Source organism: Mercenaria mercenaria, chromosome 10 (assembly GCF_021730395.1).
Source record: "Mercenaria mercenaria strain notata chromosome 10, MADL_Memer_1, whole genome shotgun sequence".
Taxonomy (NCBI): Eukaryota; Metazoa; Mollusca; class Bivalvia; order Venerida; family Veneridae; genus Mercenaria; species Mercenaria mercenaria.
In genome coordinates this window covers 15,995,696-16,022,486 of record NC_069370.1, presented here as the reverse complement: position 1 = coordinate 16,022,486, position 26,791 = coordinate 15,995,696, and the positions used below count along the sequence as shown (strand labels likewise).

At 34.4% G+C, this 26,791-nt stretch overlaps 2 protein-coding genes across 2 annotated transcripts in view; both read right to left on the bottom strand.

Moving 5' to 3' along the window:
* Nucleotides 1-17,955, bottom strand: part of LOC123560065 (uncharacterized) — a 22,749-nt gene extending 4,794 nt beyond the window's left edge. The window contains exons 1-4 of the mRNA XM_053552327.1: nt 17,818-17,955; nt 15,040-15,126; nt 3,509-3,700; nt 2,079-2,373 (exon numbers count right to left, since the gene is read on the bottom strand). Coding sequence (XP_053408302.1) covers nt 2,079-2,235 — 157 coding nt within the window. The 5' untranslated portion in view covers nt 2,236-2,373; nt 3,509-3,700; nt 15,040-15,126; nt 17,818-17,955. The remainder of the gene's footprint in view (nt 1-2,078; nt 2,374-3,508; nt 3,701-15,039; nt 15,127-17,817) is intronic.
* On the bottom strand, nt 17,943-26,791 carry LOC128546350 (uncharacterized). The gene is made up of 4 exons (XM_053516781.1): nt 26,506-26,791; nt 19,276-19,338; nt 18,763-18,996; nt 17,943-18,034 (listed from the first exon to the last, which is right to left on the bottom strand). Exons 1-4 carry the CDS (start codon nt 26,789-26,791, stop codon nt 17,943-17,945), a joined length of 675 nt encoding a protein of 224 aa, XP_053372756.1.

Sequence of the window (26,791 nt, the reverse complement as noted above, 5' to 3'; positions counted from 1 at the left end):
CACCATAATAACCTTATTATGTGAAACAATTGAAAGACTCAATGGCAAGGAGCATGGCAATAACGCATGCATGAACTTTAAACTTTGTTTTATTTATTTATTTATTTTGTTGGGTTTAACGTCGCACCGACACAATTTTAGGTCATATGGCGACTTTCCAGCTTTAATGGTGGAGGTAGACCCCAGGTGCCCCTCCGTGCACTATTTCATCACGAGCGGGCACCTGGGTAGAACCACCGACCTTCCGTAAGCCAGCTGGATGGCTTCCTCACGTGAAGAATTCTACGCCCCAAATGAGGTTTCGAACCCACATCGATGAGGGGCAAATGGTAAACTTTGTTTTAAGGTATTAGAGCACTAATAGTAATGTTTACAAAATGGCCTTTGCTTGATATATTCTGAAAAGTAACCGTGTTTTGCACTATTTTGCAATTTTTAAACAACTTTTACCGAGCCGTTTTTTTATAAATTTTGCATAACTTATGGTATCTCCTCAAACTCAAGTAGAGACAAATTTCAAAGTGATAGCCACTATCCAAAACGTTTGCAGAGAACTCACTTTACCATTAATTTTAATAAAAGAAACATCAAACTATTGGTAAACAATTATAAAACACGAAATAAAAAAGTCAATATCATTTTTTCTATGGTGCCTCAAGTAAACGGATTTAATGAGACAGAATTCATACTTCAACATTGAAAAAATTAGGTCGAATGCTGTGTTTCTGTTTTGAATTTTGCTTACTCCATTTAAAAATAACATTAAGGCAGACGTAAAACCTACCTGAATTTCTTCCACAATATATAATCTAAGAGTGAAAGCAAAATAGAGAACTTTCACCGCGTGTAACTCAATATTTTTAAAGATGCGTAACTCTACCCCTTCTGTTTAAGTAGTAAACTCACTTTGAACACCAAGAAATCGCTTATAAGATTAATCTTTTTCCATTTTTGTACAAGAAATCAATAATAAGTCTTGAAAGAAGTAAAAACTTACTAGAAAAAAGGAAAATAAGGGAAAAAAAATTTGGTCCCAGTAGGGCTTGAACCTACGCCCCCTAAGAATTGCAGTAAAAGTTGGTTCATGGTAGGAATTGAATACTCTTCAAAAAGGAGGTTTTCTATTAGTGATCTAATACCTTAATGTGAAGGTCTGCACTGTCAGATATGTACTGTGAATTGATTAAACGAATAATGATTTGACCGGTAATATAAAAGTGTGTGAAGAAATAAAGTCTATTTTCATGTCGATAACACGCTCATACCTTGTATTGTAGATTACAGTTGAAGTCAATGAAAATAAAAGTAAAATATTATTTGAATCTTCATTTCGTTTCCTCTGTGCGAGCCACGTGAAAATTTACACTGTTATAGGAAGTTGGCTCTGATTTGCCAAGTGTTTTATTTCACTTAACTTGAAAATGAGCGTGGGTATCATTTTTAAAATCAGTGCATGTCAAAATGTTTTCTGTACGCAAAAATGACTACATTATTGTTTATTTATACACTGGGAAAAATAGTCATACACGTAAGGAAAATGCATACTTATATGCACTAATTCCACAGCAAGTAAGTGTAATTTGGAAAGTGAAATAAAGTCAAATGACACTTCAACGAAAACCATCTAATTATAATATGAAATAATGGATATTATATGTATCCTTTGTAGTGATGCAAGAAGACATATTCAGACCCAAAATAGCTATTCTGGAAAATAGTTGTTATTCAACAGCGAATGCTTTGACAACTCGTCGGACACGAAGGGTAGTCAATATATAAATGAAAAGAATTGTTTGTATCATGATATCCATTAATTAATAAATATTACTAAATCCGGGAAGTAATCATTTTGTCTACATGAGCTCTTTTGAATCACTGTAATTTTGAGACTTCCCGCTTAACGTTAGTTAAATGACTTAAACATTTACTGAAACGTTTTTTTGCATTGTAATGTATTACTACTTTTTTTGGAAACTCATGAACATGGAATTTAACTCCTTAAATGAGATCTCACAGCCTATCAAGCTTTTTCTTTTGTCAGAATTCCACCAAGCTAGTCGGGTATTATAAAATCATACCTATAACCCATGTTTTTTTTCTTGTTTTCTTTACTGTGTGCACTCCTGTAGTCCTTGTTTTTGCGTCCATCACCACTGTTGTCATCGCTGGAGGAATCGTCGCTCGGTGGACCTCCTGGATCACCCCCACAAGCTCCGTATACCTCGTGCAATCCATCGTGTGATTCCTGTTCTTTTACACATGACATATTACGACCATATTCATTCCTCTGATCAGAGTTCGGCGTTTCATGATCACAGTCATATACATCATGGGCGTCGTTTTTGAAATCAGATGGCGTTTTTAGATCAGAATCTAAAAATAGAGAGAAGGTGAAATTGCCTGATTTATGATTACTCAGTATGGGAGAAGAATATTCTGTAGAGGAGATAACTGATAACAGAGATGTTTCATATTGAAATAACCTTCTCAAATTTTTGAAGCAAAGTACATAAATCTTACAGTTTTCTGTGATTCAATGTTGACTGTATCCGTCCTTAGATAAAGTACTAGTTACAAGTATAGTTTTGCCCAAGTGTAAAATAATTTTAAATGTCTAAAATTTAACAATACTCTAAAACTTACAGATTTGTTCTTAAACGCTCTGTGTAACAATATCTTTAACATAACCCACATGATAAATGTAGTCTGATTTTACATATCGATTTACATGTGATCACAAAATCAAATAAAGATAATATACATGCTCAATAATAATCTTATTACTTTAAAAAGGTATTAACGAACTTGAAATATTCAGTGACTATCAACGGTTTACTTTAGTGTAGCTTACATAACACTACTCACTAGTCTTAGTCATAGATTTTGTAAGAATTGTAAATTTGTTATGTCATTGATAAAGAATTTGCAAAAACGTAGATCTAGAATCTGATCAATTCGTAGAGAAGACTCATTGGAGTGTTCTATCGATTTATGCAATTACCTTTACTCTGTCATTGAAAAGTTAAAACATGTACATTTTGATGTAATTTTCTTGTCTGCCTCTGCAACAATAATCACATATGCACTTTCTTTTATCACTTCTTAAAATTTTGTTTTATTTTATTTACAAGTATTTATTTTTATTGACAGTTCAAAACCAAAAAAATCTATCATTTCTTCTCTCTCGTCAATTTCTAATTCAGATTAAAGGCACATGATGCCTTTATTCAAAATGTGGCAGCCACATTTTCCGTTATGAACATAAAATACATTAATTTCTTGTTAAATCCTATTTTTGATAATTACTTTCTTTAACATTTGTCATAGGTTTGAATATTACTGAATATACTATGATATTTTAATGAATCTTTTGTTTTTATTACCTCCCTTTATGGCCCTTACTATAACAGTTCATAAAATCAGTATTGTAACCATGTAAGTACGCTTAACATCTATTTGGAAAGTTGTTTCATCTGTTTTTAAGAGACAACTATAAAGCATTATGGACCTTTAAGCAAATAACAGCTACAAGAACATTTCGTCTTGCAATTACACCGGCTACATCTGTGCGACCTGGGGTTACTTTCCATGTGTTCATCTGAAGTATCTGCTCGAGTCATTGACACTTCTCGTGTTTGTATCATATTCCGAAACTGTGTATTTTGTAACAACTGCTCAACAACTCTTTGACTTATACGTTCTGGAAAGTAAATAATTGTAACTCGAAAAGAGGTTGAACAAGTTTTAAACAATCAATACACTGAAAGAAATTTCTAATGTACCTAGATATATTTTATTTTAATTCTTAAAAGTAGATTAATCAAATTTCTTTCAGATTTAGGAACTGAGTAATATTATCATGTTATTTATTTTACGACCTCAACCAATTCTTAAACAAGAAATATTTTTAAAAAATATTTGGTGTTCGTGGGGATTTAATATATTGAAAATGTTGGATTGCAGTGTAAATAAGGAACAGTGTCGCATGTTGTTTACATAAGAAATGCATTACTTCTTGACAAAATCATGACACTCTACAAAAGCAGTTCGAATATTCCTGTGTAATTTTAAATTGATACTGCATTTCCGACACCTTTCTGTAGATATACCAACAAATAGACAGAATTTTGTGACTCAGCGTCATATAAAACATTTGAATTTATTACTATACTTTAAGCTAGCGACGGAAATCAATCCGGAAGTACATAACGGAGATAGCCGAGCACACCACAAAATAGCTACACAAATTTAGAGTTACAAGTTTCGTGTACTAAAATCCAATCATCATTCAGATAAAACTCAAATATTAAGTGTATAAATATTTATTTTTTTTGCTTCTCCGATAAACATCATTTGAGACATTATCTATTGTATCTATGTAATACTCTGTTGAATTTTAGTGTATTAATTTCAACAAATTAAAAGTATACATGTATCCACTTCTGTCCAGTACCGCTGTTTTTGTTGGTTGAAGAAAAATAAATTTACAACCTTAAAAACCCACCACAACTAGTGATCTACTTTTTCCTCCCACATAAACTTGATGAAAATCATTCTGATGGTCCTGGTATAATACAGCTACTATCCGATGTCAGGCCCTCTCTAAATTAATGTGTCTGCAAACTTGTTTTGTCAATCTTTTTCAGTATAGTTTAAAAAAATAGAATAATAACTATCTTACACTGTAGGGACAAATTTTGGTCTAATTTCACCTAAATACACCTAGAACTGTACGCAGTGCTATATCTAGGCATTAAACACACCATTTTGGCCTTATATATGTTACTGTCAATCTGAAACTAGAAACCTATATTTCTCTTTTCTTTTCATGCAAACCATGTTTGATTACCATCATCATGACAAGTACATCTATGATCAATTTGCCGATAAATAATTTAATAAATAAATATCTGTTAATGGCAGAACATCTCTACTTTATGTCTCAGTTGATTATTTTTATTACAGACGTATTTTGGGGGTAATTAGCATAGCCTTGGGTGTTTAACTTATCTCCATCCGGTGTATTCGCAAAGGTCCATAAAACATCACGCGTAAAACACTTACAGTCAATATGCAGTAATTGTCAAAATCGAAATTTTCATGGCGATAAATTAAAAAAAAAAATAACCCGAGAACATAATTTTACAACATTACGTTTCACAGCAAAAAGGGGAAATGCTTTCAAAAGGGATTTGAAAGAAAAGGAATCGTTTAGTGTGATGTTTTATGTATATCCTTTACCACTGAAAAGTGGCATTTTTTATTTTTAAATTTTTGGTCCATGCATTCAACGAAACTTATAACTCACCTCAGCATATACAGGACAGAAAATCAACATTACATACGCATGATAAACAAGTATTTTTACTGTAAAATCGTACATTTTACTTATTGTTTAATATAATAGAATATTTATAACTCGTGAAACAATGTCGGTATCTAGCAAAGTCCATAAAATACAATTAATTACAGTAGCTTAAAGATGTGTTTTATTCTGCTTTAATTAGCATACTTCAATAATTCTGTCTAACCAAGATGCGTTGCACGAAAATGTAGAGCCTAGTTTACTTATAAATGCCAAACAGCAGGTTTATCGATATTTAAGTGTAAAGGGAAACAACTACAACGGCGCACAAGGCAAAAAATCAATACCGACAAGAGTTGTGGTTCTCGTATATTTCACGCTCAAAGTTGGGGATGGAAACTTCAAAATAATACAGTTATTTTGTGACGCGTCTTTAATTGTTTTTTTTTTCTCAGTAGGTCAAAAGTTGGCTTAGACAGCTTACCCGAAAAAAAAAATAAAATAGAAAAAGTGTGGAATGCCACAGGTCTCCCAGCATGTCATAACAAGCCATAAAAGAACACATAAAATGTTTAGAATTTTCAAACAAAAACAAAAGAAGAGACACGGAAGCCGGCAAAGTTCGTCTATTCAAAAGAACTGCCACTTATAAAGGTTAAAACAAGTTAAAGCATAGCAAAAGTTCCTTCTAAGGCACATCTATATAAATATATAATGATCATCTTGTAAAATTTTGGTTGCAATGTCTGTTTTAAATATTGGTCAGCAGTATGTGGAACCCTAGGATTGGACGCATGGACAAGACGATTCTACCTTATTCACATTCCGTATCCCCATCCCCGTTTAAGCGCCCCCAGGGCCGTTACTTTTTGCACCAAGGGGGCAATCCGTTACCACTTTCAGTTGAGTAAATACAGCAATGGCTGAACAAATTGACCCGGTTTAAACTCAGTCTATGTCCACTTGTTATTGGAAAATCGTATACCCGTATAGAACTTTAGCACTGTAGGACCACATTCGTAACAGATCGCATTTGTAACAGATTTCGTACGTATGCGATCGCATTCGTAACGGGTAAAATGTGTTACGAATGTGTTTGTCCAACATGGGGGTTGACATCAGAAGCACATATGTATTATGTTGAGTTTTATACTCAAAATGTTCAATGAGTTGGTTGTCATCGAAACATCATTAAATGACTGCCATAAGCACCATCACAAGTTAGCGTCGTCGTCGACGTCAATGACGTCACAAAATTATTTGAGCCGCATCATGAGAAAATGGGCCTTCGGGAATCTTCGAGGCTTTGCAACCAGTGTGGGCCCAGATCAGCCTGCGCATCCGCGCAGTCTGATCATGGTCCATACCGTTCACTGTTATTTCAAAGAAGGCTTAATCTACCTGAATATGAAATTTTCTGACCCTAATTCAGATGCATAAATGCACAGGTCAGCCTAGATATAGACTTTCCGGAAATTCACGAAAATGTCCGAATGCTAATTTTCCCGAGACGTGGCTCAATTTTTGCAATCATTTCTGCATCCACTGCCACTACCACTTTAATATGATTAAAACTTCAGCTACTTCTACTGTTACCTCGACTTGCTGAAATGTAGACCCACATGCTCAGGTCACTGGTTCGAACCCTGTGGCGACATACATTTGTAGCTATCTTTTGTCATCCAGAGCTTTTTCAAGTTGGTTGACAAACAGGAAGTTGCTATGTCACGGGACAAATTATATACAACTTGTCATGGACGGAGTCGTTAGCCTTAAGTCTAGGAGGGCCCGACTTTGTGCTGCGAACTAATGTCTATGAGATTTTAAGAAAATACCTTGTTTTCTAATTACTCTCACCCCACTGAGGCCGCCTTTAAGGTAATAGGCCTTCTTTTATTATATATATATATAGGCCGTGAAATAGCGGACTCTGTGCGTTCGTGCAGTTATATATATAGGTTCTTGTCTTTGGTATAACTTGCCCATGCATATATATTGTCAGATTTTCAAATTATTTGGTACAAATGATCAGCATGGATAGAAGGTGTGTTGCGATCATGATCCGTGTTGCTATATCCAAGATCAAGGTCACAGCTTTGAACTTAGATTTGTTATGTTATTTTGTTGTAATATATATGTTTGTGCCCGGATCATAACTCGCTTTAGTCAGATTTCAAATACTTTGGTACAAATAACTACCATTTATTGACAATCTGTAGTGATCATATTACACCTATTACTGCAAACGTCTCAAATTTTGTCACCCTGTAGAATGGTTTTGATGAATATATGTTTGTTTGTTGGATCCAGAGCGTCTGTTGGTAATACAGTTTAGGGCAGTTTATCTTACCATTGATCCCAGAACGAACCAGTCCAAGATGAAATGATGATTATGATGATGATGATGATAATGATGATGATGATAATGATGATGATGATAATGATGATAAAAATCAGTACAAAAGTATCTTTATGTTAGTAACCGACAATTTCCCAGCTTGAAACTGTACCGAGTGGCGAAAATCGCAACAGATACGAGTAGTTTTCACCCGGTCTCGAACGTATGTCCCTCGACACCCTAGTCGATGGTTAGTTCTTCCCATTAATTTCAACTGAAATTACACCCTGGCTCATATACACGTACGTTCGTTTACGGGTTTGGTAAAACGCACCGATACACGTAAGGTCTTAACTGGGTGGATGAGAGACACAATATCTCTGGAAATTCCGGCCCTGACTAGGAATTCAACCCGCTCCGCCGGTTTCGTAATCTGCAAAACTATCCACTGCACCACCCTCACCGATGGAGTTACTCTTGTCGCTCCTATAGAGATACGAAATAAGAGTATTTCAATACGAATGCAGACACCAGGCCTGGCAAGAAAACTCTCTTAGTAAATATAATCCAATAAAGTTCACGTCAGGGTTATTGTCGTCAGTATAAGTTTTTTTGATGTTTAAAGCAGTGCGAATTAACAAAGATAAACAAAACGAAAACGAAAAACCTATCTTGCAGCGAACCCGCGGACGCCGACGACATCAGGATCAGAACAATAGCCACGAGCAGTCTTCGAATAGTCAAGCTAGTCACTATTTTTAAGTATAAATAAATGTATATATACCCAGTGTTCAGCTTTTACAAGACTTTCTATGTTAGTTGAGACTGCCTTGATCTTGATTTTAGTGCACTTTATTTGTTGTTGAAGCGATACAACCAGCGAACTGCCGATAATAAAAGTTGAACAGGGATTGCATGTGGTGTGCATCTTCCCCTTTAATCATACATATTCATATACATGTGTTCATGCATTTAGTAAAAATGAAATCTTACAAACCAAAACCGATATGGGAACTTTATAAGTGGCATGTACATGAAGTACCATGCTACTATGAACAGACAAGTCATGATAACTGTTCGGTATTCTTGCCAAGTTTAATTGTCAGATATCAAACCAGTACCAAGATATTAACCTAACCGGAAATATCCCTCTAACCAACAAGAGGGCCGCCATGGCCCACTATCGCTCACATGAGTAATACTACACTATACATGTTATTAAATGTGCGATTTTTGCCATTTTAGGGGGCATAACTCTAAGACAAATAGCGTGATATGTCTATAGATATATAACTTCTATGCAAGTTTGGTCAAAATGAAATATATATAAATATGGCCTCTATTGTGTTAACAAGACTAAAATATGCACATTTTTGCCATTTCAGCCATAACTCCGAGACAAATGGCGCGATATGGCTGTTTTAAAAGGAAGTGAGATCCTATATAAGTTTAATAAAAATCAAATAATAAATGTAGTCTCCATTGTGTTGACAAGGATAAAATCATCATTTTTTGCCAATTCAAGGGCCGTAACTCCAAGTCAAATGGTGCAATCATTGACGGTTGTTTTTGAAAGGAACCGAGATCTTATAGATATATAAGTTGTATGCAAGTTGAGTCAAAATGACAAAAACATGTGGTCTTAATTGGGTTCACAAGGCTAAAATCAGTAATTATTGTCATCTCTGGGGCCATAACTCCAAGACGAATAAGGTGATAAGGCTGGTTTTCGAAAGGAACCGAGATATCATAGATCTATGTTAAGTTCTGTGCAAGTTTTGTCAAAATCAAATAATAAATGTTGTCTCTGTCAAATTCACAAGAAAAATGTGAACATACGGACGGTCAGACGACGTACAAAGGATGATCACAATAGCTTACTTTGTGACTTCGTACAAGTGAGCTAAAACATGTTACAAATGTGTTTCAGATGTAAAAAAGCACTTTTTTTGTTCATTTTTCCGACTGAAAATGACATGTGACAAATGTGGTCAGATGTCACATGAAAAATCGGCATCAATCACATTCGTCACAAAAATTGTTACATATGTGCTTGATTTCTGTTACATATGCGATCTCATTTGTAACACCTGATCTGTTACGAATGTGGTCCTACATAGCACTAACTAACTACTTTAACTCACGAGCACATTTTGAGAAGTTTATAAAGATGATAGCAGAATAGTACAGTAGTGGACATTAAAAGTGAATAGTGGATATTTTACGGAACTTGGTGTTTTTTTCTAACATGTAAAATGGATATTTTACGGAAGTGTTCGATTTTAATCATTTTTTGCCCGACTCCTTGGAAGAATTATATTCACCCTTTCAAAGCTGATAAGTCATTTTTGTGCTAGATATATGGTGGGGCATTTATTAGAAGGGGTAGGGGGCGTTTAAACGTGGGGGTGGGATACGGTATATTCGCTTCTTTTTTTCTGTTTAGTGTTTAACATCCTAATGTAGTGATCTGATGCGCTAACAGCTAACGCCCTCGCTCACAATAAACTTAGTGGTCATTGATCAAATATTTCATGGCTGTAATTTATTAGTTTCTGTCCTAAATCTCGTAAATGTAAAATCCGGACATTGGATGCGTAATTTGTTGCGTACAATGAGAGGCTCGCAATAGGGTTTCTTTTCACATATTGATCATGCATTCGAAGGTAACGACGTATGTTAACCTGTTTTGCATGTTTCAACAACGCCACTTTTTCATCGTCGGGGTATGTAATATGTAATCTGCAAGGAGTCGCCTCAATTATGAAATAATAATTTTAACGTCAGACGTTATTTCTAAGGTCACGGAGTTTGATTGGCCAGCTTGTAATGACAACAGCTTTCGAGGCCAGTTGCTCAGTCAAGTGTGTTTACTAAGGAACAATAATGGATACATTGACAAGTACAAAAGATGCAATAATTTTGAGTCAAGTAACTGTCTCTTATGATGCTTGACATAACAAATTACATCAAAAATTGAAAAGTCGAAAAAAAGGTATAAAGCAAGCCTGTGAATTGCTGTCTGAAGTTTCAATACATTCATACATAATTGAGATACCAGCTTACAACAACTTTCACCTCTTATAATGCTTGCGGTAACCAAAGAGCTATAAAAATAAATAATGTATTTTATACTTCTTTGCGGTAACAGATTACACCAAAACATTGATAAGTCGAAAAATGAACATAACTTTGCAAAAAAGCAAAACAGAGTTATGGAAACAATTGGCATTGCACGTCAGATCATCACAGGGAACAAGTTTATGAAATTTCAAACGAGTTTGAGGTACCAGCTTACAATCAAACTGAAACAAGTTGGTATGTGGACTCCGGCACCAACGAATGGGTGATGCAAAAGCTCTATCTATTCCTGAGATAATGACTACTTTATGCTGTCCTTGAAACAAAATTTAAATCTATTCTTGCATAAAAACTACTTTTTTCACTGGATCCGCCCATGTATTAACGGGAGAAAAATCGTGTGCAAACAAGGCAATATTCACGTGCTGTTAATACCCGATTTTTATTTTTGAAATGCTTTGCCAGGGACATATGTATGTATTTTTGCGCACACTGATATTTGGCATCTGCGTCTTGTTTCTTCCATAACGACCTCTTCTTGTAGCATTATAGATACAATGTAATCCATAGTATGTTTTAGCTGTATCAGTTTCCAAACCCCAAACGTACTGCCACCATCAATGTACGCACTAGCTTCTCTAAGAGTTCACTCCCTTTACAAAGCGTCTGTTCAGTTATTGTAACTTTGAATAAATATGTATCGCGTGTAACTTGTGCTATTGCTCGTTTTTAGGAATCATGTTTATGATTTTGGTAAGTATCAGTCGGTATGTTTTTATCTAATTTCTCGAAGAATTTATATAAACAGCTTGGAAACTTGACACTACGTTCGTACTCATCCGTACTCCAACTGCGTGTCCGTACTCAATATAACTCGAATGTAAAGTTATCATTCTTGAAATTGTGATCGAGTCCACCAAATTGTGAAATGATATGAACAGTTATAGGTAATTTTATGTTTGTAATAATGAGAGATAGAAACACCGCTTAAAAACCTTCAGGATGTGCTTTTGATAGTGTTGTTTATTTCCGGGCCCTGGATACGGATACTTAAAACATGTTTACCATTTCCAAGAACAACTGGAATGTTAAATAAAAATGTACCGGAATCGTCAAGTCATCACATATGAAAACAATACATAAATCGTCGTGAAATATATTTTTATGCACGAATAGCGACAATACACGTTTGTTTTGTGTATTAACGTCTGCAGAAGCCCTTGGGATATGTTTGTGACCTCGACCTTCGGTCTCGGTCACAAACAATTCCGCGGGCTTCTGCAGACGTTAATACACAAAAAACGTGTATTATCCCTACAATTTTACATTTGACCAAAATCAGTGAAAAATAATATTTACTTCTTATAAATAGTATTTCTCATTTAATAATCAAAGTCTTGGGAGGACTGGTAGGAGGATTTTGGTATATGTAGTGTTATTCGCATTATTCACCGCGTCCAATCGTTACTATGAAAAAAAAAACGGATTAGTAACGCATGATCTCGGATCAAATGGAGCGGCTTTGGTGAAATATGGTAAGAATTTATTTTTGGTTATTTCGAAATTATTGTCAAAGATGGCAAACAGCGCAAGATGTGCTCCGGACATTGTAAACTTAGTTTTCCAGCAAATATAAACACTTCTTTGGAAAACCATGTGAAAGTAGCAGGTAAACAATGCCGTGAGTCAGAAAAAGCAATATTTACAGCTCGTTCTCGGGCAAAATTATTACATGACCACTTCCACGATATCACCGACACATCTCTGTAACATGTTTTGTCATTATTAAAGGATTAAGTTTCTTGGAAGACCGATATAAGGCGTTTCATGACCGAACTGATCGGTAACGCAAGAGCTACAGGATCAGCGACTACAAAATGCAGTAACGTAGAAGCTCCGGAATTTTCTTTTGTTTTCATTATCATAGAAACGAGAAAATTAAGAATTATGAAAGGCATATCAAAAAACATCGAGGGGCGTGAAAAGTTTTGTTTAGCATATGATTTAAAGCAAAACGTTTTTGTTTCATTATTCGCAGCATACGTATTCATTTATGTAAGTATTTTCTTGGCAAACCGCAAAGGAACATTCAATTCCTAACCCCACTACACATATCTTTATGACGCTCTGGGGAGATCTAAAGGTGAGGTGGGACCCCTGTGTTAACAAGGCATGTTATATACCAAATTGTTTTGTAGTGTCTGTAGTATCTGGAACTGTCGGCATAAGTTGTCAAAAACGGTGGCCTTCCGAGAAATCCAAGATGGCCGCCATAATCTGCCAATTCCGTGAAAATTTTATGCAACAGTATGGCAATTTTACTTATAAAGGTAATGTTAAATACTTGCATGGTTATAACTCATATTATAATGTATCTCAAATTGACATACAGCACTGTCCACTTCAATGTCAAGGTCATCTCAATAAACAAACACTACCCCAAAATTTGATATTTCCTCTCTATTGTTTTTTTTTTGTTATTTCAAATGATTCTTACATTCAAATTGGTTACAAATGTAATTGCGAAATTAGATGTTTTTTATTTAAAAGTTATATGTTTTGATAAAGAGTATTCATATGTTGTGGAAATAAATACTTTTCACACCAGTACATGGTGTCAAAAATTGCCAAAAGTCGCTGTTTCCATGATAATTTAATATTGAAATGTAAGAGATTAATTTTAAAGGTATACCTAAATGTTTGCATGGGTACTATTGATTTCTATGATATATGTCAGATTGGTATACAATACTGACAATACTGACCACTTCAAGGTCAATGTCAAGGTCGTTTAAAGATCATGGTAGAAAAGCACACCAATATTTGATATATTCACTATATTTAAGGTATTAGTACCAGGTGCATTTTATTTATTAACTCGAATTTTTGAGAAACTAACTCGAAATTTCGGGTGACTAACTCAAAAGTTTGAGATAATTAACTCGAAATTTTGAGTTACTTAATTCGAAAATTCGGGATACTAAGTAAGTAAGTCGAAATTCCGAGTTAAGTAAGTTGAAATTGCGAGTTTATAACACGAGAATTCGACTTCGTATCATCTTGCCCTTTTATCCGCAATATTTGAACGTCTGTCCGTCTGTCAAAGGCCAAAAATGTAATGGACGACTTTTGACTCTTCGAAGTGGAATCATCTACGTACACGTCAATATATTGTACCAACAATGAAGTGACTTGAATATATACTACCATACATCAATATATGACCTACCCCATAGCCTCTAGAGCTACTCCAGATTTAAATATGGCCTCTAAAGTGTTAACAAGCTTTTCCTTTGATTTGAGCGAGTGACCTAGTTTTTTGACCCCATATGACCCAGTTTTGAATTTGGCCTAGGAATCATCAAGATAAACATTCTGTACAAGTTTGTATCAAATCAAAACATAAATGAAACCTCTGTATGACTGAACGGGCCAAAATTGAAATGCTTGCCCTTTCAGGACATACAGCACCCCCATACGTGACAGGTGAGCTTAACAAATGTATGCCAATAACCTACAATGTCGAAACCCCCACCCCAACATCCCGCTCCGTTTTTGCAGTGAAGGAAAGGAAGAAAATATTTTACAATTGACGTGGATGAGATTTTTCTTAAAAGTGTTATTTAGATACATTTTAGCATATAAAGCAATTTTAATCACACATACTCTTAAAATAGAGGACTTTTTGGATAATTTTCTACCATAAGCAAAACGTTAAATTAGCATGGAGAAAAAACCATTGATATTCATGTGCGTTCTTTATATATTGTATCGATGTAACTCATTGCGGACTTGGAGCGGTCTTCTGCGCATGCCCGAAAGTGATTATCAATTGTAGCGCACGGCAAAAATATGCATATTTTTGCATGTCCGCATGCATTTAGTGTACAATATGCATAAAATACTGACGAAAGGTTAGGGTTAGTATCACCATGGTTACAAAATATATACATTTAAGATATTTTCGTTCAAATTTAGTTAATCCGGTATGTACCGGAGTCTGTAATTTATACCGGCGCTCCAAGTCTGCATTGAGTCACAGTCATATTGTATTAATATCACGACACTCACAATCGACCAATTCTTCTTCATTAAGTAAATCATAATCTTTATCAGCCAGCGAAGAGTTTATCCAGCAGTTAAATTATTTGCAAATAGTGTTGAAGTCGGTTGAATATCATCTATAAAATATTAAAATAATGAGCAATATCACCGCCTAACTTCAGTAACAATAAAAATATCTTAGATACTGCTGTTATAAAACTATAGCTTGGAATACGTACAGCTATCAGAAAACATTAAAGAGCAACGTTACCTTCATCAACTGATTTGCTTTGCTGTGTTTGAGGAGAACTAGCATTGTCTTCAACAGCTGCCTGTGACACTTCTGCTGATTAGTCACCTATTAATGAAAAAAGTATAAAATGACATTTTAAAACTGTATTTTAAAATTTATCAGTTCAAATCTCTTTTCCCGTTACCTCGACATATGATTAAAATCAGGACAATTTCTGTAATATATCTTCTGATATCCACTAGTGAAACAAATGCAAAATGCATGAACCGGAGATGTAAAACAAATTACTTAACGAAATATGTTCTCTGACGATATTCATCCTCCCGTCAATCGAGCATTCACAACTTCTAAATTGATAGTCAGGGAGTATAGACTCCTCCGCTGTCAATCGAGCACTCACAGCATTAAATTGTTGTTCATATTTAAAGAACAGATTTAGACTGGTAGTCATGTAGAATATTAACTTTCATCGTCAATCAAACACTCACAACCTTTATATTTGTAGTCAGATTAAACATCCACCTCCATCGTCAATCAAACTCTCACAACCTTCAAACTGATAGTCAACCTCCCCCGTCAGTCAAACACTAAGAACCTTTAGATTGGTAATCGGACAGACAGTTCACCTGCCTCTTCGATCGAACACTCACAACTTTAAGATTGGTAGTCAGGGAAATTGCAGTCACCTCCCCTGATCAAGCGAACACTGACAACCTTTAGACTGGTTGTCAGGAATTATAGTCACCCCCACCCCCCACGTCAATAGAGCGCTCAAAACCTTTAGACTGGTTGTGAGGGGGTATAGTCACCTCCGCCGTAAATCGAACTATTAAAACCTTCAGATTGGTTGTCAGGGAGTAAAATCACCTCTGCCATCAATCGAACACTCACAGCGTATAGATTGGTTGTCAGGGTTTATAGTCTACGCCCTGGTTAATTAAACACTCGCAACCTTTAGACATTTGTTGTCAGGGAGTATAGTCACTCCCTTGTCAATTGAACCCTCATAAACGTTAGATTAGTTGACACTGAGTTCAGTCATTTCCCCGATCTATCGGACACTCAACCTTTAGATTGGTTTGTCAATGATTATTGTCACCTCCCTTGTCCTGTGTCAATCATACACTCACAATCCTTAGACTGGTTGTCAGTATAGTCACCTCCGCCGCCAAGTATTTAACTTTTACAGTTAGCTAACGGGCTCGTCTTAAAACTTTATCAACATGCACGCTATGAATAATTTATGGTAATGTTTTTCGGCGAACGCCGTCTAAATTCGTTTTCGTTACCTATGCCACGTGACTTCAGTTTGCAAATCAAACTACTTGATAACGCATTATAGATAATTTATCAAAATGGAAGATTTATGCAACACTCTGCCTGATTGGACGAGAGTGTCAATTTCTTTCACTCTGTTGATTGTGCTACGCTGAGTGAAATGTAAACAAAGCGTTTATCCTAAACGACGCTGTTCACAGTTTTAAAGCTAACTTTGGCTCAGTATATTTAGCAATAATATTGATATATCTCAAAATGATAAGTAAGTTTAATAAATATGATAAAAACCTGTTCAAATACCAACATATATCAAATTAAAGAAAGAGCTGAATACGGTCTGCGTATCACATGAATAAGGGTGTGATAAGAGTCTTTTTATGTAGAGAAGTGCTTTTTAAAAGATTTTCCTTGTTACAATTGTCGTCTGTATATGAAAACGTTTCTTGCTTTTGTGACTTATTCAGATTGCATATTAAAATGAGTACTTGTTTGCTTTGATATATTTGTTATAAATTATTTAACTGATTTATTATATATGAATATTTTTCTTTAGTATGGTATGCAAATATTGAACTCAGTTGAAATCTCTTTTATTATATAATGCTATATAATGACTGAATCTCATAACACTGAAATGAAGGTACGCTGCATACAGTTTATCTATGTGATATGACTACGGTCAAACTTTGCTTCTGAAACAGAAATATTGAAATAATTACAATTGTATGTTTTGCTTGACCTTCACTTTTTTATAGGTGTGACGTCATTGTCCAAAGATTCATGAATAGCGAATATGCTATTTGTTAAAGCGGGATCAGTTGGCCTATTTTAGAAATAAATAAAAATAATAAATAAAAAATCCTTTAATTGATTTTTTCTCATGTATTCTAATCAAACTTGATTTGTAGCATCTTTATTAGGCCCGCAGCCAACTTTGTTCAGCTGGGACATTTGACCCCTTTTAGGGGCTGCTAGAGCTAAAACTAGAAATGTCTTTATACAGCGTCTCATGAACAGCTTGGTGGATCTTTGTCATACTTGGTCTGGAGCATCATTATAAGGTCCTCTTCAATAATTTATTTATATAGGAACTTGTGCCCTATTAGGGACCACTATAGCTAAAAGTAGATATGCCTTTCTTCGCATTAACCACTAAAATATAATGGATTTTTATCAAACTCGATGTGTAACAATATCGTAAGGTCTCCTGCTATTTTGTTACAAATGGGGATAGGGACCAATTTAGCTAAAAATATAAACACGTTTAATGACCTTTTGTCATGAACCGATTTATGAATCTTCATCAAACTACTGCTGTAATTATTCGTCTAAGGATAAACGAAACAAAATTGCAACCCTACGAAACCTTTGCGAAAAATTAAAAAATTAAGTGCGGTGTTTAGTTTTGCAATTTGAAAAATGTTAGATGAAAGATGAATGTTAGATGAAAAATTCATAAACTTCTTTCCTTATTACAATTCGCCGACCATCATTTTTAAAGATATTTCTTGTTTATACCTGCTTCCTTAATGGCTGCCTGTACCTGCTCTACATTTACAGAAGGTGTAACTGTTATTTTTGTATGTAACTCATGGAATACAGCATCTGATAATTCATTCAATCTATAATTAGCTCCGCCAGTTTCAAACAGCCACCATATGTTCCTTGTACTGATTCACCTTTATCGGCATTTGTATCGTGCGTTCATACTTCGCAGTTTCCATTGTTTTCGCTTCTGCAAAATGTACATAAACACAGTATGATTCTAAATTCCACTATAAATCAAAGGGTTTTAATTTCATTATCAGTTATCACATAACACGAGCTGATTTAAAACGTATCTCCACGCTTACTTATGTGTGTGTAAAAATATGCTTCTTCCGTAAAATTGCACATTATGATAGGGCGATCTCGTAAAAATGAGTGACCACAAGCACGTTCTTAACAAAAAAAAAACAACAACAACAACAACAAAAAAACGATAAATTATATTTGTTCATCTAGCATGTCCTTCATACATTCAGGCTGGTGTAACTGTCGCATCAAGTCTAAATTGTTTGTTTGTTTGCTTTGGGTTTAACATCGTTTTTCAACAGTATTTCAGTCATGTAACAGCAGGCAGTTAACCAAACCAGTGTTCCTAGATTCTGTACCAGTACAAACCTGTTCTCCGCAAGTAACTACCAACTACCCCACATGAATTAGAGGAGGAGGGCAAATGATTTTAGACCAACGTCTTTTATCAAATCGTCACGGAGAACATACGCCCCGCCCGGGATTGAACTAACGACCCCGCGATCCGTAGATCTGCGCTCTCCCTATTGAGCTAAGCGGGCTGACTCAAGTCTAAATTTACCGCTCACATTAGGAAATTAGGAAGAGTGGATCTCAGTGCACGGGCAAGATCATATAGAGAATCCAGGAAGCTTCTGCTCTTAAAATACATCAACATGTTTAATATACCTATATAATTTAGATGAAGGATGCTCTTGTGTTCTGCTGATAGTATTTCCACATCAGGTATGTTTTCAATGTCTTTAAGAATCTTGTCAACAACGCTGCGAATTTTCGGATAGTCATTTTCGTTTCCGACTTTCTTTATTGCTTTATTAATAACTGTTGTGATAATTCCTTCAACAAAATCTATGTCTTTGCTTTCATTTGCAGCTCCACTCAACGCTAGCTCATTATCTATTACTGAAAGAAAAAATCTGGAAATCCATCAACCGTAGAAACATTGTAGGCCAACTAAACATTGCTTAATTACCTGTTGTCAATGTATTTGTTTTAACTAATATACTAGTACTGTTGTAAAAAGACATCATTTCGCGTTATCCAGATGATTATTGCGGAAATGTTGTGGTGGCAATATATTTATCGCGTTAGTTAAGTGATGCCAGAAATATGCAAACTTACATATCAAGAATATTAACATATTTTGATTTTCTAAACCTTTGTACATTTTTCTACGAATACCTTTTATAATCTTTTCACTCCGGTCTTCAGTCACACTGATTTTGTGTAATTTGTCCATTATATCTGTAGGAAAAAATGTTGGCGTACATTAGCGTAACTGACGTTATCGTCGTTTTAGCCGTTTAGACGTTAAAGGGATTACTTGGGGTGGTTGGACTACAGTTTTCATAAATCATGTCGTTTCGATATTTAAGGAAATATTTGATATAGAAGTACTATATAATATTTATTCAATATAATTATTTATCAGACAGTGAATTATATTGCGGTGTTCAGATACTGTTGTAATACATATACATTATTTAGTTTTCAAACGTAACGTCGACGTTACATTAATTTCACGGCTGTGACATCTCGGCTAGATTTTGCAATTTTCATGTGTTAAATTTAATTCATATTCAACGTAAGACTTATGCATATCAATTTGCAGACAATTGTATGTACTTTCAGACTGTAGTCGCTGGTTTGTAAACAAATACATATTTCTTTAAATATTTCAGCATGTAACAACTTCGTAATTTTATTTTTTGCATTTTTTGACACGTGTGACATCGCGGCTAGATTAAAGTTTACATATATTAAACGCCATTATCAAAGTCAATATACGACAAAAACTTACTAATTCAAAAGTAGAATTTATGTACTTTTTGTCAAAATAAATATTATAGAAAGCATACAATAGTTAAAGAAAATACAGAAATTTTAACAAATCCTGTCGAGGGAAGACATTAAATCTTACGTTTTAAGTTGGATTTGTCTTTTGCTTCCTGTTTGTTACAGGAAGTATTGAACAGCAAATGACTGTAATGACGTCAAATATAATTAACGTCACGTCACCGAGTCTTCTTAATTGACGGAAAAAAATAATTTTATGAATTTACCAAGCCGTTAGATAATGCGCATTGGTGAATTCTGTTACATCTTACATGACGTTTTAGTGTTGTTTTCTATGATTCTATGTCGAATTAAATTTTTTACTAATTATTAAACGTAAATGCGATCATATTTACTAACAGGGAGATTGTTTTGCCTTTCTTGTGATATAATAAGATAAACAACCGTATTTCTAAAACGAATTTCATGAAACATCGAAGTGAACGAAACTGAAAAATTTCCGATGTTCGCCAACAACGTACGCAACGTCAGTGTGAAGTATTAGCTTATTTAATACTAAAACAACACGACAACGAGCTAATATTCTTTTAGTAAATGATATACAGGATATTTATTGATTTGATTTAATCATATTTTATTGCTTCTGAACACATAATACATAGCACATATACATAATAAATAACAAAAGCAAATGGGTTGGGCTACAAGTTATTGCAACATTAGAAATCAGCCCTTCCCAAGTGCGTAACATTAATAGCAAATGAAAAATGAACGCGTGTATTAGTTTAATTAAGCATTCCTTATACAAAGATATATGATAGTGATAATAACTACAAAGATAAAAAGATGAAGGAGAAGAAAAAGAAGAAGAAGAAGGGAAATATTATGATGATGATATCAATGTAGTAACAAAAAGATAACCCTAATAGTATTTATGATAATAATTACACGATGATGTAGTAACAAAATGATAACAATAATAGTATTTATGATAATAATTACACGATGATGTAGTAACAAAATGATAACAATAATAGTATTTATGATAATAATTACACAGTGATAATTAATAAATTTTAGTATTAGTCAAGTTATGGTTGTAATCATTATAGTTGAGCTAGAGAAGAAAAGAAAAAGAAATATATGCTGCTCTATATCCCCGAGTGTCTACCCAGTAATCACAAACATCCTGTCCCAAAGTAACGTAATAATGACAAGAGGACATAAGAAATACATTATGTCCTGTCGAAACGTCTTGTATGTTTGATAGTTTTGAACTTCTGTGAAAAGAGTAGTGTTATCTTCTATAGAAATATTATCATTGTCATATAAAAGCTTATTGACACTTAGTGGGTGAAATAATCTTGTTTTAGTAAAAAATTCTCTTCTTTGATGTGAAAAACGAGTGCATTTAAAGAAATAGTGTTCTGCGTCTTCCGTTTCGGACCCGCAGTCGCAGTTTGGATTTTCTCTGATGTGATTATTAAACAAGTCGGCGTTTAGATTACTGCACTTGTTTCGTATCCTAGCGTGAAACACAGAGTATCGTCTGTCACCAATTAAGTAAAAAGTAGGGAATTGTGGAGGCTTGAAAATTTCTTTAAGTTTACTTTTGAAAGCCGAAAGAGTTGGTAGTTGACGAGTTTCAATGTTCAGATCATTCCATGATTTTATTGCAGAGGGAATAGTAGATTGGGAGTAAATTTCAATACGCCTAGCTAAAGTTTCAAAATCGGCATTGTTTCTTAAATTGTACTGGTTTGAGTCATTCACGATCGATGGAAATAAATCTAGTAAATATGTTGGAAGATCATCATTTTTTCCTTTGTATATTAAAATTAATTTTTGTATTTTTCTGCGGTCAGAAAGAGAAACCCATCCAATTTCGTTAAGAAGTCTTTCTATTGATACTGAACGCGTTAGCCCAGTAACAATACGCGCTGCTTCAAGTTGAATCTTTTCTAATTGATCTTTTTCATAATTCGCACAGTTATCCCAAACAACAGAGGCATATTCTAGAACTGGTCTCAAGTAAGCTATATAGATTTTGTTTAAGGTGTGCCTTCTAAGTTTAAATTTCAGCGCTCTCATAGATCCTAGAATTTTTGCTGCCGACTTTACAATATTAGATATATGTTCGTGCCAAGATCCATCTTTAGAGAGTGTTATGCCAAGATGTTTGTGATAATCGACAAAATTTAACTGAGTATTTTCAAACAATAGATTAGGACATTGTCTACGCGCGAGGGAAAAGAACATAGCTTCTGTTTTTGTAGGATTAAATGTAACCAGCCATTGTTTTGACCATTCTGATATTTTTATTAGGTCAGAATTTAGAGAAAGTTCAATTTCGTGTATATCGGAAGACGAAGCGGCTATAGAACTATCATCTGCAAATAATCGTGTCGTACTTATAAGTGAATCTGCGATGTCTTTAACGTATATAAGAAAGAGAAGAGGACCTAACACTGAGCCTTGAGGAACACCAGCTTTAAGCTCTTTAGGGTCTGAGAAAGAGGAATTAACGAAAACTTTTTGGCTGCGATTTGAAAGATAGTGAGTAATCCAGTCAATTAGTTTGCCTGAAAAGCCATGTTGTCTAAGTTTAAAAATAAGACCCTTATGCCAAACTCTATCAAATGCTTTTGATATATCACAAAAGACTATACATGTTGCTTTTTTTTCGTCAAAAGATTTGCAGATTTGGTTATAAATATCTATGAGTTGAAAAACTGTGGAATGTCCTGGTAGAAACCCTGATTGACTTTTGTATATTAAATTGTTTGACATTAAAAAATTGTGCATGTATTTAAAAATAACACGTTCCATGACTTTACCTACACAGCTGATTAAAGAGATTGGTCTATAATTAGATGGGGTGTTACTTTCTCCTTTTTTGAAAAGTGGCATAACATTAGCTTGTTTCCAACAGTTTGGGTAAATGCCTTCTTGTACGGACCTGTTAAATAGAATAGTAAGTGGTTTTTTAACTGTGGATGCTGTTCCTTTTAACATACGATGGCTTATTTCGTCGGGCCCAGATGCTTTGTTTAATTGCAGGTTAGAAATAACATCAAATATATCTTGTTCTGAAATTGTTATATCATTTAGCAAAGAGTCTGTCTTGGCAATGAAAGATGGAAGAGAAACATTCGAATCATCTAAATTTGAAATAGACACAAAATAATTATTCAGAGTATTTGCCTTTTCAGTATCAGACACAGAAAAACTTTGGTCATTATTTACAAGAGTTGGGATAATGTTACTTCCTTTTGAGTTTTCTTTGACTAACATTTTAACAATTGTCCAATATTGACGCGGGTCTGTGTTGGTGAGGTCATTCAAGGTAAATTCTATATTACTGTAAAATAGCTCTTTTGCATGTTTTATCATATTATTTACTTTTTTGCGTGTACATTTATATTTGTACCAATCAGAATCTTTTCCGGAACGAATTGCGGTGGTTTTCAGCCGATCACGTTGTCGCGAGGTTTTACGTATCTCTGAATTGTACCAAGGCTTGTCGTTAGGACGGACAGTAACAAAAGAGGACGGTATACATGTTCTTGCTAATTCTAGAAATTTGCTAACAAAGGAGTCGCAAGCGTTATTAAGAGTATTGTCGTATAAAAAGGACCACTCAGTTGTTTGTATCAGATTATTAAACATTTCAAAATCGGTGCGTTTATAATTCCATACTTTTCTTTTAAAAGGTATATTACGTTGAAGGTTAATTTCAATATGTACATATGTACCGTAATGATCGCTTATATTATTTTCTGTTTTCAAAATACCGGCCTGAAACACCGAAATGCCATTTGAAACGGCTATAGGATCGATTAAGGTACTAGAGTTATTTGAGACGCGAGTTGCTTCTGTAATAAAATTAGTCATGTTATATATCATGAGCAAGTCGTTTAATTTTGTATTGGTGTCACTAAGTTGATTTTCATTTACATCTCCAACAAGAACAATGTTATTTGATATTTCGGTAGCTTTATCAATACATACAGCCAATCTGTCCAAAAATCAACAGTTAATGAGGATGTCTGTAAATAGTGCCAATAAGGAAAGTATTGTTACGATCTTTAATTTCTATCCAAAGAGATTCAGGTAATATATTTTCTAATTCTAATATTCTTTTTGGTCTCAAAAAGGATGAAAGGTAGACTAGATATCCCCCAGAATAAGAGGTGTTGTCTTTACGAAACATTGTATCAAAACCTTCTAATTGTAAACTGTCGTTATTTACTTCGGCACACAAATGAGTTTCAGTGAAGCATAAAATATCGAAATCTAAGAAATTATCTGAAATATATTCTAATTTATGTCGTATGCTACGTATATTTTGATGGAGTATTGATAAACAGTGATTCGAGTTCTCATCCGGACCAGGGTTCAACTCAACATCTCCTGATAATAGTAACAATTTAATTAGGGTCAGTATATAATAGATATTGGAATAAAATAATTCTAGAGTTGTATTACAACCGTTAAAGTAAGGTGTGTGATTATTTTCTGTGTGCGAAAGAACGAGAAAAATGTCAAAACTTACTAAATATGTAATAACGAAATTGATGTATGGCCTGAACTGCAGTACGGTAACGATTATTAATCTCAGATATTGTAAGCTTCTTGTTACAAAAGCATTCACAGATTTAAATGGGTAATATATAAAATTCAATTTCGCAATCCTTAGTCCTCTACAGTTAAATAGCCCCACCGCCGCTCTCCAAGAAGTTAAGTCATTACCTATTGGGGAATAAAATCACGTCATTGATCAAGGAGAGAGACCACAGGGCTATTTCATGCGTGTGTAATCTGGGCAAGGTGAATGAAAGAAAGTCAGAGCAGACACTCAACAGAAGGGAGCAGCAAAGATAAACAAACATCGGTAGCATCTCATATACAAAAGAGGAAACTACACACACAAAAAAATATAGATATATACATGTTTACAATTTCCAAAAGGATCAACACATTTAAGAAAATAAAGTTACACAAATCATTGGAACACAAACAAATTAATAGACAAACAAAATAACTGACACAGTGACTATGATAGATATACCCAAAAAGGAGTTATAAGACAGTCGAGCTTCATTATCATTAATAAGTTTTGCAAATCAATCATTTTGTGATAACAAAGATCTTACAACACAAAAAAAAAACGTAGTAAGAAAATATTTACTTTTTTATCTAAGTATATTAAACAAGACTGAAATAGGGATAAAGACCGTACTGTTGGCAAGAAAACATGTAGACTTTGCTGACAGGCAAAAACAAAAAAGATATAGCTGGAAATAACGGCTGCAGCTATTTCACTAACAAACTACATGACAAATTTCAAGCTTCATGATATAACAAAATTCAAGCTTTTTACAAGAGAGATAAACCATATATACACATAACAAGATCTCTTTAGGGTTATTCCCCGTAGACAGTGTATACCGCTACTTTCAAAAATAGCTATTGTTATAGAGTAATGTTAAAACCGGAAAATACCCGTTGTGATATAGATTGTAAACTAAATATATTATTCTTCTTAATTAGTATTATCATGAGATTTTAGGCAGTGTACATCAAGTGCTTAGAAATTTGCTTTGCTTGGCGCTGCGAGTGTAATAAACGGCAGCTATAAAAAATAAATTGTGCATACACATAACTTGCATAACAAGATATCAATTTTGATACGCATGAAGTTAGTACTACTGACTCTTGTAACTATTTTATACAGACAAAAAACATCGGCATTTTCATAAAAAGTGCTCGTACGACAGTTTCGAAACTCAGCTGTACCAATTTCTAAAAACAGCTCAAAATATCATTTTTGAAAATAAGGCAATATAGATTTCACCTTTATTTTTGTCGACCATTATTCAACGGCGTTTGTTTACAGTTTAATGTTTACAGTTTAATGACCTGTGACAAAGGTTGTCCACCTGTTTATTAGCGATTGATACATATCTGACTATAGGTGGACTGCATGTGATTACAGGATTAATGCACCTGTCAATATTTTGCCCGCCTAGGGGGGCGGCGGGCCGACCCAGGGGAATTTGACATTTCAAAAATTTTGTTGTCTAAATCCCCACCCTAGGGACAACCTTTTTTGTCTAAATCCCACCCTAGAGCCTGGTTGGTACATCAAATGTTTGTCAAATTCCCGCCTGTCGGGAATGGTCTTCTGTCTAAAGTCCCGTGTATGCCCGCCGCTCCCCCGGGCGGGCAAAATATTGACAGGTGCATAATCATTCAATAAATACATAATAAATACACGCAAAATGAACGTTATACACACCTACGTTTTGGTAATAGAAAATCTTTACTATTTTACCCAACAGGTAAATGACCTTTGTGTGGCAGGTCAGTTTATGAAGTAGACATTTCAAAGAATAATTTGACATCAGTGTATCAACAGGATATTTATTAAAGTTTTAAGCAGACATACATACCTCAGTAGTCAAGGTAAAACGTAGCTAACAGGATTCTTGGATCAGTGATGACATTTTTTTTGTAAAAAACAAAATTATAATAATAAAAGTTGCCTACTTTTTCTCCATGAAATAATCTAAATTCAAACTATACTGACAAGGATCATAAAAAGACAGATACCTTTTCTCATTTTGCTAAGCAGTTCATTCTGGTTTCTCAATTTGTTCATTACAGCCTGCAACGACTGTTCTGGATCTTCTATCTGTTTTGTAAGTTCTGCTTTTAATGATGGGCTGATAGTGCCTGTTGTGCATTCCTGAATGATCTTAAAACAGTCGTCTTTCAGCTTTTTGCTTAACCCATTCGACAGTGAAGTGAGTGCGTTTTGTAATTCCTTCCGGATTTCTTTGTATTGATCGGCACTTAGCGACGAAGAGTAAGTATGGGCGTAAATCTCATCCCTCAT

Coding starts and splice junctions, on each gene's coding strand:
- LOC128546350 (XM_053516781.1), bottom strand. CDS start 26,791: ATGAGGGATGAGATTTACGCCCATACTTACTCTTCGTCGCTAAGTGCC. Junction 18,997..19,275: donor GAGTGAAAAGATTATAAAAG/GTATTCGTAGAA, acceptor TTTTTCTTTCAG/TAATAGATAATGAGCTAGCG. Junction 18,035..18,762: donor CCTTCATCTAAATTATATAG/GTATATTAAACA, acceptor TACATTTTGCAG/AAGCGAAAACAATGGAAACT.